We start from the raw sequence: 14,800 nt of genomic DNA, 5'->3' as shown, positions 1-14,800 counted from the left end.
AGGCAGTCATTGAAAATAAGAATTTGTTCTTAAAACCTCTTGAAGCTAGGGGGCACTATTTTTATTTTTGTAAAAATAATGTTCCAAAAGTAAACGGCTTATTTCTCAGGACCAGATGCTAGAATATGCATATAATTGACAGCTTAGGATAGAAATCACTAAAGTTTCCAAAACTGTAAAAATATTGTCTGTGAGTATAACAGAACTGATATTGCAGGCGAAAGCCTAAGAAAAATCCAATCAGGAAGTGACTCATGTTTTGAAACCATTGTGTTCCTATGCACCCCTATTGGCCATTGAAAGGGATATCAACCAGATTCCCTTTTCTACGTATTCCCTAAGGTGTCTACAGCATTTTGACGTAGTTTCACACCTTTATGTTGAAGAATGAGCGTAAACGACTACATTGCGTAAGTGGCCAGCTGAGGGCTCTCAGTGTGATTTTTGCGTAAAAGACAGGTAGTCATTTTTCCTCTTGCTCCTAATGAAAAGCCAATTGTCCCGGTTGATATATTATCGAATAGATATTTGAAAAACACCTTGAGGACTGATTATAAAAAACATTTGTCATGTTTCTGTCGATATTATGGATACAATTTGGAAACATTTTCGGCGTTGTCGTGACCGCTATTTCCGGTGGATTTCTCAACATAATGTGACCAAAAAACTGAGGTATTTTGGGTATAAAAATAATCTTTATGGAACAAAAGGAACATTTGCTGTCTAACTGGGAGTCTCGTGAGTGAAAACATCCGAAGCTCAAAGGTAAATTATTAATTTGATTGCTTTTCTGATTTTCGTGACCAAGCTTCCTGCTGCTAGCTGGACATGCTATGCTAGGCTATCGATAAACTTACACAAAACGCTCTTCTTGCTTTGGCTGTAAAGCATAATTTCAAAATCTGAGATGACAGGGTGATTAACAAATGGCTAAGCTGTGTTTCACTATATTTCACTGGTGGCTTCATGAATATGAATATTTTCTAGTAATATTTTTTGACCGTTGCGCTATGCTAATTAGTGTAGTTGATGACAATTCTCCAGGATCCGGGATAGGTAGGTCCAAGAGGTTTTAACTGACTTGCCTAGTTAAATAAAGGTCCAATTTAAAAAAATAATTTACAATTAAATGTTCATGAACCCTAAACCACCTTTTCCCTGCAGTAAGACATCAAAGTGCTGAGTGTGTATGGCAATCCAGCCTCTCCTTGTTTCCTCTCATCTGCACTGATTGGAAAGGGTGAAAACAATATTGTGGTAGCAGAAAGTGGTCTGTGCAGCAGACAAGGATGGATCTGTGCGACATCTGTCAAAAGCTGACAACTGGGGCACTGAGTGTGTGTGTGTGTGTGTGTGTGCGTAAATATATATATCACACACTAAATGCAGTCACTGCAGTCTGAAGTAGTCAAAATGTCACCTCCAGCTGAGCACTGCACTGTCTAGTGTCTAAGGTGGAGGAGGGGCAGATTAGCATACAGCTCTCTCAGACAGTGGGTGCGCACACACACTGTTTTGTCTACCATCTCACCAGCAGTCTGGCATCCCATTCACCCACACATGGTGCTGCCGTGGCGACCTGGATTCCCCCAATCCAAACTAGCTCAACCACCACAGCACAAGTCCCAGCAACCAGACAATCAGCAGGTTGCGCCATTCCATTAGGAAGTACCCAATGATGTAAAGTGCATTCAGAAAGTATTCAGACCCCTTGACTTATTCCACTTTGTTATGTTACAGCCTTATTCTGAAATGTATTAAAAACATTTTTTTCCCTCAAACTACACACAATACCCCATAATGAGAAAGCGAAAACAGGTTAAGAAAAGTTGGCACATTTATTAAAGATAAAAAAACAAATAACTTTACATAAGTATTCAGACCCTTTGCTGAGAATCAAAATTGAGCTCAGGTGCATCCCGTTTCCATTGATCTTCCTTGAGATGTTTCTACAACTTGGAGTCCACCTTTGGTAAATTAAATTGATTGGACATTATTTGGAAAGGCACACAGCAGTTTATATAAGGTCCCCCAGTTGACAGTGCATGTCAGAGCAAAAACCAAGGCATGGAGTCGAAAGGAATTGTCCTCAGAGCTCCAAGACAGGATTGTGTCCAGGCACGGATCTGGGGAAGGGTACCAAAAAAAGTGTCTGCAGCATTGAAGGTCCCCAAGAACACAGTAGCATCCATCGTTCTTAAATGGAAGAAGTTTGGAACCACCAAGACTTTTCCTAGAGCTGGCCGCCAACCATCTCTGCAGCACTCCACCATTCAGGCCATTATGGTAGACCGGCCAGACAGAAGCCATTTCTCAGTAAAAAGGCATATGACAGCCCGCTTGGAGTTTGCCAAAAGGCACCCAATGGACAAGATTCTCTGGACTGATGAAACCAAGACAATGCCAAACATCACACCTGGAGAAAATCTGGCACCATCCCTATGGTGAAGCATTGTGGTGGTGGCAGCATCAGGCTGTGGGGATGTTTTTCAGTGGCAGGGACTGGGAGACTCGTCCGGATCGAGGGAAAGATGAGCGGCGCAAAGTACAGAGATCCTTGATGAAAACCTTCTCCAGAGCACTCAGGATCTCAGACTGGGTGAAGGTTAACCTTCAACAGGACAACAACCCTAAGCACACAGCCAAGACAACACAGGAGGGGCTTCGGGACAAGTCTCAATGTCCTTGAATGGCCCAGCCAGAGACCTGAAAATAGCTGTGCAGCAACACTCCCCATCCAACCTGACAGAGCTTAGGAAGATCTGCAGAGAGGAATGGGAGAAACTCCCCAAATACAGGTGTGCCAAGCTTGTAGCATCATTACCAAGAAGTCGAGGCTGTAATCGCTTCCAAAGGTGCTTCAAAGTATTAAGTAAAGGCTCTGAATACTTATGTAAATGTAATATCATTTTCATTTGATTAATTTAATCAATTTTAGAATAAGGCTGTAACGTAAAAAAAAAAAATGGGAAAAGTCAAGGGGTCTGAATACTTTCCGAAAGTACTGTATTTTAACCCTGGATTGTCAATGCCATTGAGAGGCTTTGAAACCACCGGTCAGCCATATTGACACTCCCCAGTAGGAATGAATGGAATTCTACAGTATTTCAGTTCAACATTTAAAGGACAAAATTACATGTATTTAAGTATTTGTTGTTGTATTGGGGACAGTAACAAAAAAAAACCTTTAAGGAAAATTATATTGTATATTTCTGTGTGTTTTATTTGATGTTTGGCTCACATTATATCATTTTAAAGAATGTATTAAGGTGTCTGAAATAGAATACATGTGGCAAAAACTAAAGTAGACAATTGCGCATTTGTCTTTTTTTTATATGTTTTTTTTACAAACGGCAGGGGAGTGCCAAAATGGAGGCACGTGGCTTCAACACAGCGCCCCCGATCAGTCATCTAGTGTATATATACATAATTTGTAGTACCATGGTTCCCCCGATTCCTCCCTAAAAAGTGCATTCACTGCTACAATGCAACGTCATGTTCAGAACACTGTGTTTTAAGGCCAACACTGACTAAACATTTCATGGTCTGAATGCCATTCAGCACATCAGAAACAACATTAGGGAACAAACTGTTTGCTGCGGATAAATGAGAAAACATGGGACCATCTCTTTAGTTATATTGTCTGTATCAGCAGGCCTACTACTGTAGTGGATTAGTGGATATGTTTAAGAAATATTGTTCTATACCCCAAAATCAAATCAAGCAATCAATTGATCAAAAACCTATAATGGCTTAGATTTGGGACTCACCCATCATCGTCTCCGTCCACAGCTTTGAAGAGTCCGGCAGAAGCGGTTAAGGCACTGACCGCGGTGGCGGCAGGGTTACTTTCAGTCCCCAGCCCTGTGCCTATCTCAGAGCCACCCTCCCCAGCCAGCTTGGGCAGGGCCTGTGCCAGCAAGGCAGACTGGTGCTGGAAGAGCAGGCGCTGGGCATCCTCCAGCTGGGTGGTGGTGAAGGAGGGCAGGCTGGCATACAGGGTGCTGGCCTGGGCAGCCACAGCCTGGGGCATGCTGACCCTGGGTGGCTGGGACTGGAGTTGAGATTGGGCCAGTCCACTGCTGTTCTGGGGCTGGGGGTCGTTCTGGGGGTTAGAATGAGGCACAATGGAGGCTCGGCAGCCCTGGTTAGGGGGGACAGGAAGCTGGGTGGCAAGTCCTTGGGCTTGGCCCGGGAGTGATTGCTGCTGTTGTTGATGTTGGTGGTCCAGGGGGAGAGAGTGTCCTTGTGGCTGCTGCCCAAACCCGGGCACTCCTGGGCCCATCTGAGGCATTAGCCCCGTTCCTGCCGCAGAGGCCTGGAGAGAGGTCTGCTGGGGCTGCTGTTGGAGAAGACCCTGGGGTTGGAGCATGGAGCCAACCACCTGCTGCTGCGGGACTCCCATCTGCCCGGGTCCAGGCAGGGCCTGTGGGAGAACAGGTTGGGGTAGGCCTGCCTGGGGATGAGGGTAGTCTGGATGCATACCTCCAACCTGGCTCAGCCTGTGCACTGGGGCTGCATGGGAAGGGACAGAAGGCTGCTGGGGAAGAGCATAGCTCATCTGCTGCTGATGCACCCCCACTAGTCCCTGCGCTGAGGCTGGGATAGAGGCTGCCTGGGCGTAGGTGAGCGGCTGTTGGGGCATGGGAGTGGTAGGGTGGCCTAGGGTGGTCTTGAGGCCAGCCATGTTGATTGTGGCAGGCTGATGAGCACTGGCGGGGACTGAGGGAGCCACAGTGGTCAGCAGGTGAGGCTGGGACACCCCCATGGGGAGGCTGGGGTGGGAGGTCTGGAAGGCCTTAGGGGGGTTGGAGTAGTCCTGGTAGTGAGACTGAGACTGGAGTAATGGGGTGCCTCCGGCCTCTCCACTGCCAACGTTGTCTGTGTAGTGACTCAGTGTGCTGACTATGCTGTTGACTGAACTCCCACTGATGCCCTCTCTCTCCGACCCCCCTGTCACAATCTCAGGCCCGCACGGTCGCATGCTCTCCACACCCCATCCACTAGGAAGAGAAACTTCAGAGTAAGAGGGGGCAGGGGCTGAACCTGGGGTCTCCTTGTCATAGTACTCAGTACATGTCCATCTGCCCTTTTTAAAAGGCTCCGAGCTGGAGTCAAGCTTGACCACTCTGAAACGGGAGCTGGTGGTGGCAGGAGCTAGGGTTGGGGCTGGCTGGGAGGAGGGAACTGAGGCCGAAGCCATGCCAGAGCTCTTTCCTGGCTGGGGCATGGCAGCTCCTCCACCCTGGGTGCCACTGGAGGGCCCCAACACCACAGAGGCAGTGGCAGCAGCAGAATTCATAGTGATGCTCGAGTTCACAGTTCCAGAGCTTTGATTTTGTATCAAATTGATATTGGGGTTGGTGTTGCCAAAGCCACTCCCCATCAAACCTCCAACCCCACCACTGCTACTCATCACACTGGGGGGGAAGCCACCACCACTGCTGCTAGCGCTGGTGCTAACACCCCCCATCACAGGCACATTGGAAGAGATGTACATATCCACAATACTAATATTGCTGGTCAGGGGATTAGCTATGCTAATGGTAGCACCAGCAGTAGAGCCATGCATTCTAGGGAGAGGGACAACTGCTACAGGCTGAGCAGCAACACTGGCAGAACCCACTGAAACATTTTCCAGAAGGACCCCCATGGCAGAAGGCATCTTTGAGCCACCACCAACTCCTCCAGACATGGGGGTTGAGTGGGGGGCTGAGGAAGGAGGCTGAGCCAGGGCCTGGTGAGGATGATTATGTTGCCCCTGCTGATGGTGGTAGTGGTGATGATGATGGTGGTGGTGCACATTCCCGTTAACCATCCCGCCGTGCTGGGGTCCCTGGATTAAGGAGTGGGGGGGCTGGTTGGGGGAGACTGCCCCGGGTGTGACCGCCTCATGGAAGTTATTCAGTGTCTCCTCCGAGGAACTCCTCTCACCTCCAGCCATGTCGTTGGCCTTAGAGAGGGAGACATCCAGGATCTCTGAAGAGGAAAGATCCTCCGTATGAGACTCATCCAGATCATCATAGCTCTCGGTGTCTTCTGCTATGCTGTTGTTGGTGCTCACAGAGATCTGGGCTGGGGTCACGCTAGTGATCTGGAAGCCACTTTTCTTCTTCACCTGTGACCCAGAGGACAGAGCCTGGGACTGTGGCTGGGAGTGCAGGTTCAGGCTGTGGGGAGGGTGCGGAGGCCCGGGGGAGGATGATCCAACAAGGGGTTGAGACTGCATCAGGAGGGGGGATTGGTAGTCTTCAGCGGGGACGTGGCTGTTACTAACAGCCGAACTAGCTGGTGTTGACATGGGGCCACTCCCGGCGCCAGTGTTAATGTTACTAACCCTTCTAGGAAAATTCGCCGGGTGCGCCATCTTTCTGACGCTGCCAGAGTCTCCTGCAGAATCAGGATGGTGCATTTTGAAAGATTCCAGGGGGTAGAGGCTAGACTCTGATAGTCTCGTCTAAAGTTACAATGTTTTGGGGCCGCCGTTTTGACAAAGATTAGGTCAAAAGACTGATATTTAACAATATAATATCATCTGACAATAAATAAATCCGTATTAAATACAAGGTTCGATTATTTAGCTTTTATGGGTATATAAAAGTCCCCTCTCGTGACGGAGAATGCTCGCGTTTGACAGTCGATTGGCAGAAATGCTAACAAGCTAGTTGGCTAACGTCAGCTGATGGGCTTGTTATCCAGTCACATACGCGTATATTCTCACACACAAGCCAGCATTTCGTCGTTTAATATCTTATCTCAATAGGTAGCTATCTAAAATAAATAGCTATAACAACACAAAGAGAGTATGCAGTACACATCCAAAGCGAGAGCTGAGATAGAAGTGTAACGTTAGCTCGCTCCATCACTATCCACACACTGTGGAGAGTCGCATTATTTAATTTCTCAGAAGCAAAAAATAAATAAACAAGCAATCCTTCACCGATACAAGGTTATCCTTAGGAGAATATATCCACTTAAATGTCTCGCAAAACAGTTTAATCCATTCAGACAAGTCTTTGTTATAGTCCAATGTTTGCTGTATCACTCCCTGTTCCAAGAGCCATCTACAGCCAGTCCGCCTTCTTGCACTGTGACTCGAGCTGTCGGAGTGTGACGAGACCGGAGGGGGAGGAGAGAACTTGCTAACATGGCGACCGCGCATGCTCAATGACGCCCAGACTAGCCAGACATAAAGCAGTCTGGGGATAAGAGGGTGGGGGGCGAACAGGGGGGAGACAGACAGGCAACTCGCAAAAACTAGCTTCAGAAGACCTAGAGGAGATCATGTTCCGGAAAATACCGATGGACACAGACGATGGAACTAAATGACTCTTGCAGAATATTCCCATTATCCTTGGGCAACTTTACTGCATACATTTTATGTGGTTAACATAGTTTCAAATAGGCTTAAGAGATGGATAGGGAAATGTGTTATTATCCGTGTCATCATGCCAATCACATTATTTTCATGAACAGTAGACAAGAGTCAACATGAGGTGAGCACTCACTCAAAGTATATATGTGTTCCATCAGCCATGTATAGTTATGCAGTTATCGTAGGGCCACAGACTTCTGTTTTCCCTTTAATGTCTGACCAAAAGGAAATGTTTTGGTCTGAACAACAAACAACAAGATCAGTTGTGTTTTTACTGTGAAACAAAAGGCATGCAGAGAGGTACTGGACTATTCTGCAGACAAAATGGAGCTACCAGACACATGTGTTCACTGCATTGAGGATTATTCTACATGCAGGGCTGCAACCTGGTCTCAGAGCATTTCGTATTATTCTGTACCTAAATCCGTGAAATACTATTTAGTATGATCTGTTACGTTTTGTATTGTATGTATTAATTTGTGGATGTCCATCACACATTACGTATAATATATTACAAATTTGCAAAAGTACTATGTTACAAATTTTGAAAACGTATCATATGTTACGAATTCTAGCTAGATTGCTAACGTTAGCTAGGCTAGGGGTGAGGTTTAAGGTTAGAGTTAAGTTTAGGAGATAGGTTAAAGCAGAGGTGGGCAACTCCAGTCCTCGGGGGCCTGATTGGTGTCACACTTTTTCTCCATCCCTAGCAAACACAGCTGATTAATCAAATTGCATTCTAAACTGAAGATGATTAGGTGATTATTGGAGTCCGGTGTGTTAGCTGGGGCTGGGGCAAAACTGTGACACCAATCAGGCCCTCAAGGACTGGAATTCCCCACCCCTGGGTTAAAGGGTTAAGGTTAGGGGAAGGGTTAGCTAAAAGGGTTAAGGTTCGCTAACATGTAGTTGCAACGTCGCAAAAAAGTAATAAGTAATAGAAAAGTTGCTAATTAGCTAAAATGCTAAATTTGTCCGTGATGAGACTCACACTTGTAACCATCTCTTGTTTTCTTATATATATATATATATATTTTTTTTTTAAATGTAACCTTTATTTAACTAGGCAAGTCAGTTAAGAATGAATTCTTATTTACAATGACAGCCTTCCCTGGCCAATGCTGGGCCAATTGTGCGCCGCCGAATGGGACTCCCAACCACGGCCGGATGTGATACAGCTTGGATTCGAACCAGGGACTGTAGTGATGCCTCTTGCACTGAGATGCAGTGCCTTAGACTGCTACGCCACTCGGGAGCCCAGTGGGAGCTTATATAACAAAACCAAACATAACATATTCTAATTTGACCATCTCGGATTTACTATGTTACGTCTAGTCTATGAGACCAGGCTGAGGTATTGTGTGTATTGTGTTGGTACTCCAGGTCAACAAACCCTCCCATTTCCAGGAAGTGTGTTCTGGTTGTGTGTGTATTTGTGCGTGTGTGTGTGTGTGCCTCAACCTCCCTGCGTTCCTGTGCTTTCTGATTTATCAGAACAGACCCACCTGTTGTTGTGAATGTCTTCGTGAATAACAGCAGATAGTCTGATCCCATCTGGATGTGCTTTGTTTGGCCAACCCCTCTGACTATTGTTTCGTCAAGACATTCTCCTCTCCTCCTATTCCCTCTCCTCTCCTCCTCCTATTCTCTTTCCTCCTCCTATCCCTAACTCCTTGACTCAGTCACAGCCACCAACTAGTTAATTAAAACACCAGAAGGCCTTTCGGATTGTTACACTGTGAGATGCTTTATGGAGTATATGAGAGAGTTGTCGAGAGAGAGATACTGTATGTGTTTGGAGGGGGGAGAAGAGAGAGGAAGATTTAAGTGAGTGAATGAAATAATGAGAGAATCAGAGAAATGCGATATGGGGGAGATAGTGAGACAGAGACAAAGAGAGAGATCATGTGCCCATTGTGGGTGACTGGCAGGCAGGCAGGCAGACAACAGCAGGCTATGACCAAACCGTGCAGACAGACTGTGTCCATCCATACAAATGACGGAGGGAGAGAGAGAGCCAGTGAGAGGCGAGTGCAATGTAAGCGTCTGGTGCAGTCAGCAGCTTTAAATCACACTGGCACTTCACAACAAAACACACTGAGCACTATTGTCCTGCCCTAACAATAATGATCAATGTATACACCTGGCACGACTTTCATTTTGTAAACACTAATTTCTCTGATAGGAATGACAAAGGTGTTCCTGTACTATACATGTATGATCTCTCTCTGATGTATTACTCAACATGCAACACAACAGTAGGTCTACTGTAAATTGGGCACCTCTGTAACCCAGGTTTTTAACCTTCACAGGACAGTCAGTCAATCAACACGTTGCTGGACACAATAAATAACACCTCAATGTGTTCAAAGGCAAACCAATAGGCTATACTGCATTTCACAGCTCTTGATATTAGGGAGGCTGTTGTGGATGTAGTTCAGTTCAGCATAATGGTGAACAGAAGAGGAATTTCTGAAACAACAGGGGCTTAGGGTTGGGAGAAGAGCGGGCAATGCCCAGTGATACGGTCTAGAGTGCCGGTCCCAGTCCCTCTGTCTGGACCTTGTGTCCACTCAACCTCCCGTTTATGTGTGTGTGTGTGTGTGTGTGTGTGTGTGTGTGTGTGTGTGTGTGTGTGTGTGTGTGTGTGTGTGTGTGTGTGTGTGTGTGTGTGTGTGTGTGTGTGTGTGTGTGTGTGTGTGTGAGAGAGAGAGAGAGAATGGGAACCAATGGCTTATTTGTTGGACAGTCTGCCTACCAGAAAATATGTCTGTTGTACTCAGTACTTTAAATACCCTATGGCCCTGCATATTCATTCGTTACTTTTTCTTCTCACGTAGGCTATAGCCCTGGCTGGTGTAGTATATAGAGTGCTACAGAATATACTAAAATATTTGGTATCTTTTCTTTAGTTGAATAGCACAGGGGCGGACTGGGACAAAAAAATCTGCATTTTATCTACACCATCCCATATCACTGTGTGCACCGTCAACTCATATCACCACCATACCCCCGGTGGGCCACCAGCCAAACACAAATACACCCTGACCCTATACGCCTTTAGACACAGGCAGTAGTTCTGCCACTTAAAATTACTGCAAGGTGTTTCTCAACCATTTCTTTATAAGTGACTGGTGAGAGGGACCTCCACTTTTTTATCTAGCTCATGTTTAAAACGAATACAATATGTAAAAACACCACTGGAGATACAGCTCACCACTATAACTGATCCTCTGCTCTAGACAGTTTGTCTGCCTCCCTGTTGTGCTGTCTGTCTCAGCATATTCTCTGCTATCACTATATACCTCTTCTTGTTCTCTGCCTGTCTGCTTAAGCCTAGTGGTTACAGAGTTGGACTAGTAACCGGAAGGTTGCAAGTTCAAACTCCCGAGCTGACAAGGTACAAATCTGTCATTCTGCCCCTGAACAGGCAGTTAACCCACTGTTCCTAGGCCGTCATTGAAAATAAGGATTTGTTCTTAACTGACTTGCCTAATTAAATAAAGGTAAAATTAAAAGACTCTATCAACGTCAAGCTAATAACTTTGGCTATATTGCAAATTCGTGCTTACATTTACATTTACATTTAAGTCATTTAGCAGACGCTCTTATCCAGAGCGACTTACAAATTGGTGCATTCACCTTATGACATCCAGTGGAACAGCCACTTTACAATAGTGCATCTAAATCTTTTAAGGGGGGTGAGAAGGATTACTTTATCCTATCCTAGGTATTCCTTAAAGAGGTGGGGTTTCAGGTGTCTCCGGAAGGTGGTGATTGACTCCGCTGTCCTGGCGTCGTGAGGAGTTTGTTCCACCATTGGGGGCCAGAGCAGCGAACAGTTTTGACTGGGCTGAGCGGGAACTGTACTTCCTCAGTGGTAGGGAGGCGAGCAGGCCAGAGGTGGATGAACGCAGTGCCCTTGTTTGGGTGTAGGGCCTGATCAGAGCCTGGAGGTACTGAGGTGCCGTTCCCCTCACAGCTCCTTAGGCAAGCACCATGGTTTTGAAGCGGATGCGAGCTTCAACTGGAAGCCAGTGGAGAGAGCGGAGGAGCGGGGTGACGTGAGAGAACTTGGGAAGGTTGAACACCAGACGGGCTGCGGCGTTCTGGATGAGTTGTAGGGGTTTAATGGCACAGGCAGGGAGCCCAGCCAACAGCGAGTTGCAGTAATCCAGACGGGAGATGACAAGTGCCTGGATTAGGACCTGCGCCGCTTCCTGTGTGAGGCAGGGTCGTACTCTGCGGATGTTGTAGAGCAGGGGTGTCAAAGTCAAATGGACGGAGGGCCAAATAAAAAATTTAGCTACAAGCCGAGGGCCGGACTGTTCGAATGTTCATTGAAAAATTTTTAAATGACGCATATAGTCTAGTGAACCTAATTGAACCTACTGAAAACCTAACAAATATATTCCAATATGATCAGATAAATAAAGCAATATTTTCTTATGGCTCTGTCAGTAATCTTTAATTTTCAACAGACACAAAAGACAAATTTCCTTTATATAAAAATCCCCATAACATGAACATTAAATGAAAGAAACCGGTATTCAAGGCACCATCAGTAGCCTATATTTTCTATTTTAGCAAAAGTGGGCTAAATTTACTTCAAAGAAAAAAACAATAATAGCAATTTTCTATCATCCACTCAACTGAAATATTTTTAAAATATAATTGGATTGAAATACAATAAAATAAAGTGCAAAAATCTATTAATCAAAAACAACACTTTGTTTAAGGAGAAGTAACATGCAGTGAAAACAAATATTAAACTTTAACTTTTAAACTTGAACTGAGTAAAAACTCTAAATATGTGATTGCACAGTAATGTTCACTTGTTTGAGGTTGAGGGTGATACTTGGTGGTGTCCCATCTTTTCCACAAGTTCATCAATGTTCGGGGTAAGGCTCTGAGCTGAGGAAATCCTCAGAATTGAGTGGAGGTGTTCAGCAGTAAGTCGACTTCTGTGTGATGTTTTGTTCAAGTTCATCAAAGAAAACAGTTGTTCACACAGGTATGTGCTGCCAAACATAGACAACGTTTGAGCAGCCTGGATGCGCAGCTGGGGCATTGTGTCGGGGAGGAAACGGGCGAACTCCGCAGCACCCACTGCCGCATATTTTGCCCTCAGTGCATCATTGCATTGGAGGTCAATCAACTCCATTTGGAGGTTTGGTGGTGAGCTTTCCACGTCAACAGCAAATGGGTTACCGAGCAGTTCCAACCTGCTTTTTGTGCTTCAAAGTCAGCAAATCGGCGTCGAAAGTCAGCGGCAAGCATACCTATTTTATCAGCCAACTGTGCGCTCGGGAACGCACTGGTAGAGAGCTTCTCTTTCATGGTCTGGCAGCTGGGAAAGTGGCTCAAATTTTCTTTCCGCATCTGCGTCTCCCACAGAGTCAGTTTGGTTTTAAATGCCTTCACTGTACTGTACATATCAGAGATGACACGATCCCGACCCTGCAGCTGCAAGTTCATTGCATTCAGATGACTCGTAATGTCACACAGAAAAGCCATTTCACACAGAAACATTTCGTCTCGGAGTTGTGTTGTGTCTTTCCCTTTGCTGTCCAAGAACAGACAAATCTCCTCACGAAGCTCGAAACATCTTTGAAGCACCTTTCCCTGGCTTAGCCATCGCACCTCTGTGTGATAAGGCAAATCACCATGCTCCGTTTCTAACTCCGTCAGAAATGCCTTGAACTGGCGGTGATTCAAACCTTTGGCTCTGATAAAGTTAACTGTGCGCGTGATGATGCTCATTACATGCTCCATTTTCAAGGCTTTACCGCACAACGCTTCCTGGTGTATGATACAATGATAAGCTGTCAGCTCACCTGTCGCGTTTTCCTCTTGCATCTTTTCCCGTATCTTCGCCACCAGTCCGCTCCTGTGTCCACACATCGCAGGTGCTCCGTCGGTTGTCAAACCCACGAGTTTTTCCCAAGGCAGCTCCATCTCATTTACACATCTTGACACCTCTTCATACAAATCATGCCCCGTAGTTGTGCCATGCATAGGACGTAAAGCCAAAAACTCCTCTGTCACGCTTAGGCTGGAGTCCACTCCGCGGATGAAAATTGACAACTGGGCAATGTCAGAAATGTCGGTGCTCTCATCCACAGCCAAGGAATATGCAATGAAATCTTTTCCCTTTTTCACAAGCTGCTCTTTTAGATTGATGGACAACTGGTCTACTCTCTCGGCAATGGTGTTTCTGCTCAGACTCACATTTAAAAAGAGTTGCCTTTTTCTGGGCAAACTTCGTCACAAACTTTAATCATGCAGTTTTTGATGAAATCCCCTCCGTAAATGGCCGGGCTGATTTAGCGATCTCTTCTGCCAAAATAAAACTGGCCTTGACAGCAGCCTGGCCTTGTGATTTGGCTTTTTTGAACAGAGCCTGTCGAGATTTGAGGCCTCGTTTTAATTCCTCTGCCTTTTGTAGCCTTTGTTCCATGTCCATATTCTTGTTTTTGTCCGCGTGTTTCGTTTCATAATGTCGTCTCAGATTATACTCTTTCAGTACCGCCACACTTTCTCCACACAGAAGACACACAGGTTTTCCAGCTACCTCCGTGAACAAATACTCCGACTCCCACCTTGTTTGAAACCCCGGTTCTCAGTGTCCACCTTCCGTTTTGCCATTTTTGATGGGTATCTGAAAGTTAATTTTACTGTGATGCTGACAACTGCTGTGCCAATAAATATTGAAATGAAGCAGCCTACTGCTCGGTGCGTCACCGTTGCATTGTGGGAAATGTAGTATTGGTGCGTGTAAAAGATCTGCGGGCTGCCGGCTTGCTGCGGTCTGCGGGCCGGTTCTAATAATAAATCAAGATCATCCCAGGGGCCGTAAAAACCTTCTCGCGGGCCGGATGTGGCCCGCGGGCCTTGACTCTGACATATGTGTTGTAGAGCATGAACCTACAGGAACGGGCCACCGCCTTGATGTTAGTTGAGAACGACAGGGTGTTGTCCAGGATCACGCCAAGGTTCTTAGCGCTCTGGGAGGAGGACACAATGGAGTTGTCAACCGTGATGGCGAGATCATGGAACGGGCAGTCCTTCCCGGGAGGAAGAGCAGCTCCGTCTTGCCGAGGTTCAGCTTGAGGTGGTGATCCGTCATCCACACTGATATGTCTGCCAGACATGCAGAGATGCGATTCACCACCTGGTCATCAGAAGGGGGAAAGGAGAAGATTAATTGTGTGTCGTCTGCATAGCAATTATAGGAGAGACCATGTGAGGTTATGACAGAGCCAAGTGACTTGGTGTATAGCGAGAATAGGAGAGGGCCTAGAACAGAGCCCTGGGGGACACCAGTGGTGAGAGTGTGTGGTGAGGAGACAGATTCTCGCCACGCCACCTGGTAGGAGCGACCTGTCAGGTAGGACGCAATCCAAGCGTGGGCCGCGCCGGAGA

At 46.2% G+C, this 14,800-nt stretch overlaps 1 protein-coding gene across 3 annotated transcripts in view; it reads right to left on the bottom strand.

The window, feature by feature from the left end:
• The window catches only part of LOC118386273 (TSC22 domain family protein 1-like), a 96,581-nt gene extending 89,433 nt beyond the window's left edge, over window positions 1-7,148 (bottom strand). For 2 of the 3 annotated variants that reach the window (XR_004826178.2, XR_004826177.2), the window contains exon 1: window positions 3,771-7,148. Coding sequence is in view for 1 of the 3 variants with exons in the window: in XM_035773889.2 (XP_035629782.1) it covers window positions 3,771-6,412 (2,642 nt within the window). In the remaining 2 variants the exon portion in view is untranslated. The remainder of the gene's footprint in view (window positions 1-3,770) is intronic. The other variant, XM_035773889.2, reaches the window with a different exon arrangement.
• Between the last annotated feature and the right edge of the window lie 7,652 nt (window positions 7,149-14,800).

This window comes from Oncorhynchus keta, chromosome 7 (assembly GCF_023373465.1).
Source record: "Oncorhynchus keta strain PuntledgeMale-10-30-2019 chromosome 7, Oket_V2, whole genome shotgun sequence".
Lineage (NCBI taxonomy): Eukaryota > Metazoa > Chordata > Actinopteri > Salmoniformes > Salmonidae > Oncorhynchus > Oncorhynchus keta.
The sequence above is the reverse complement of the archived record's forward strand: the minus strand, read 5'-3'. Positions and strand labels throughout refer to the sequence as shown.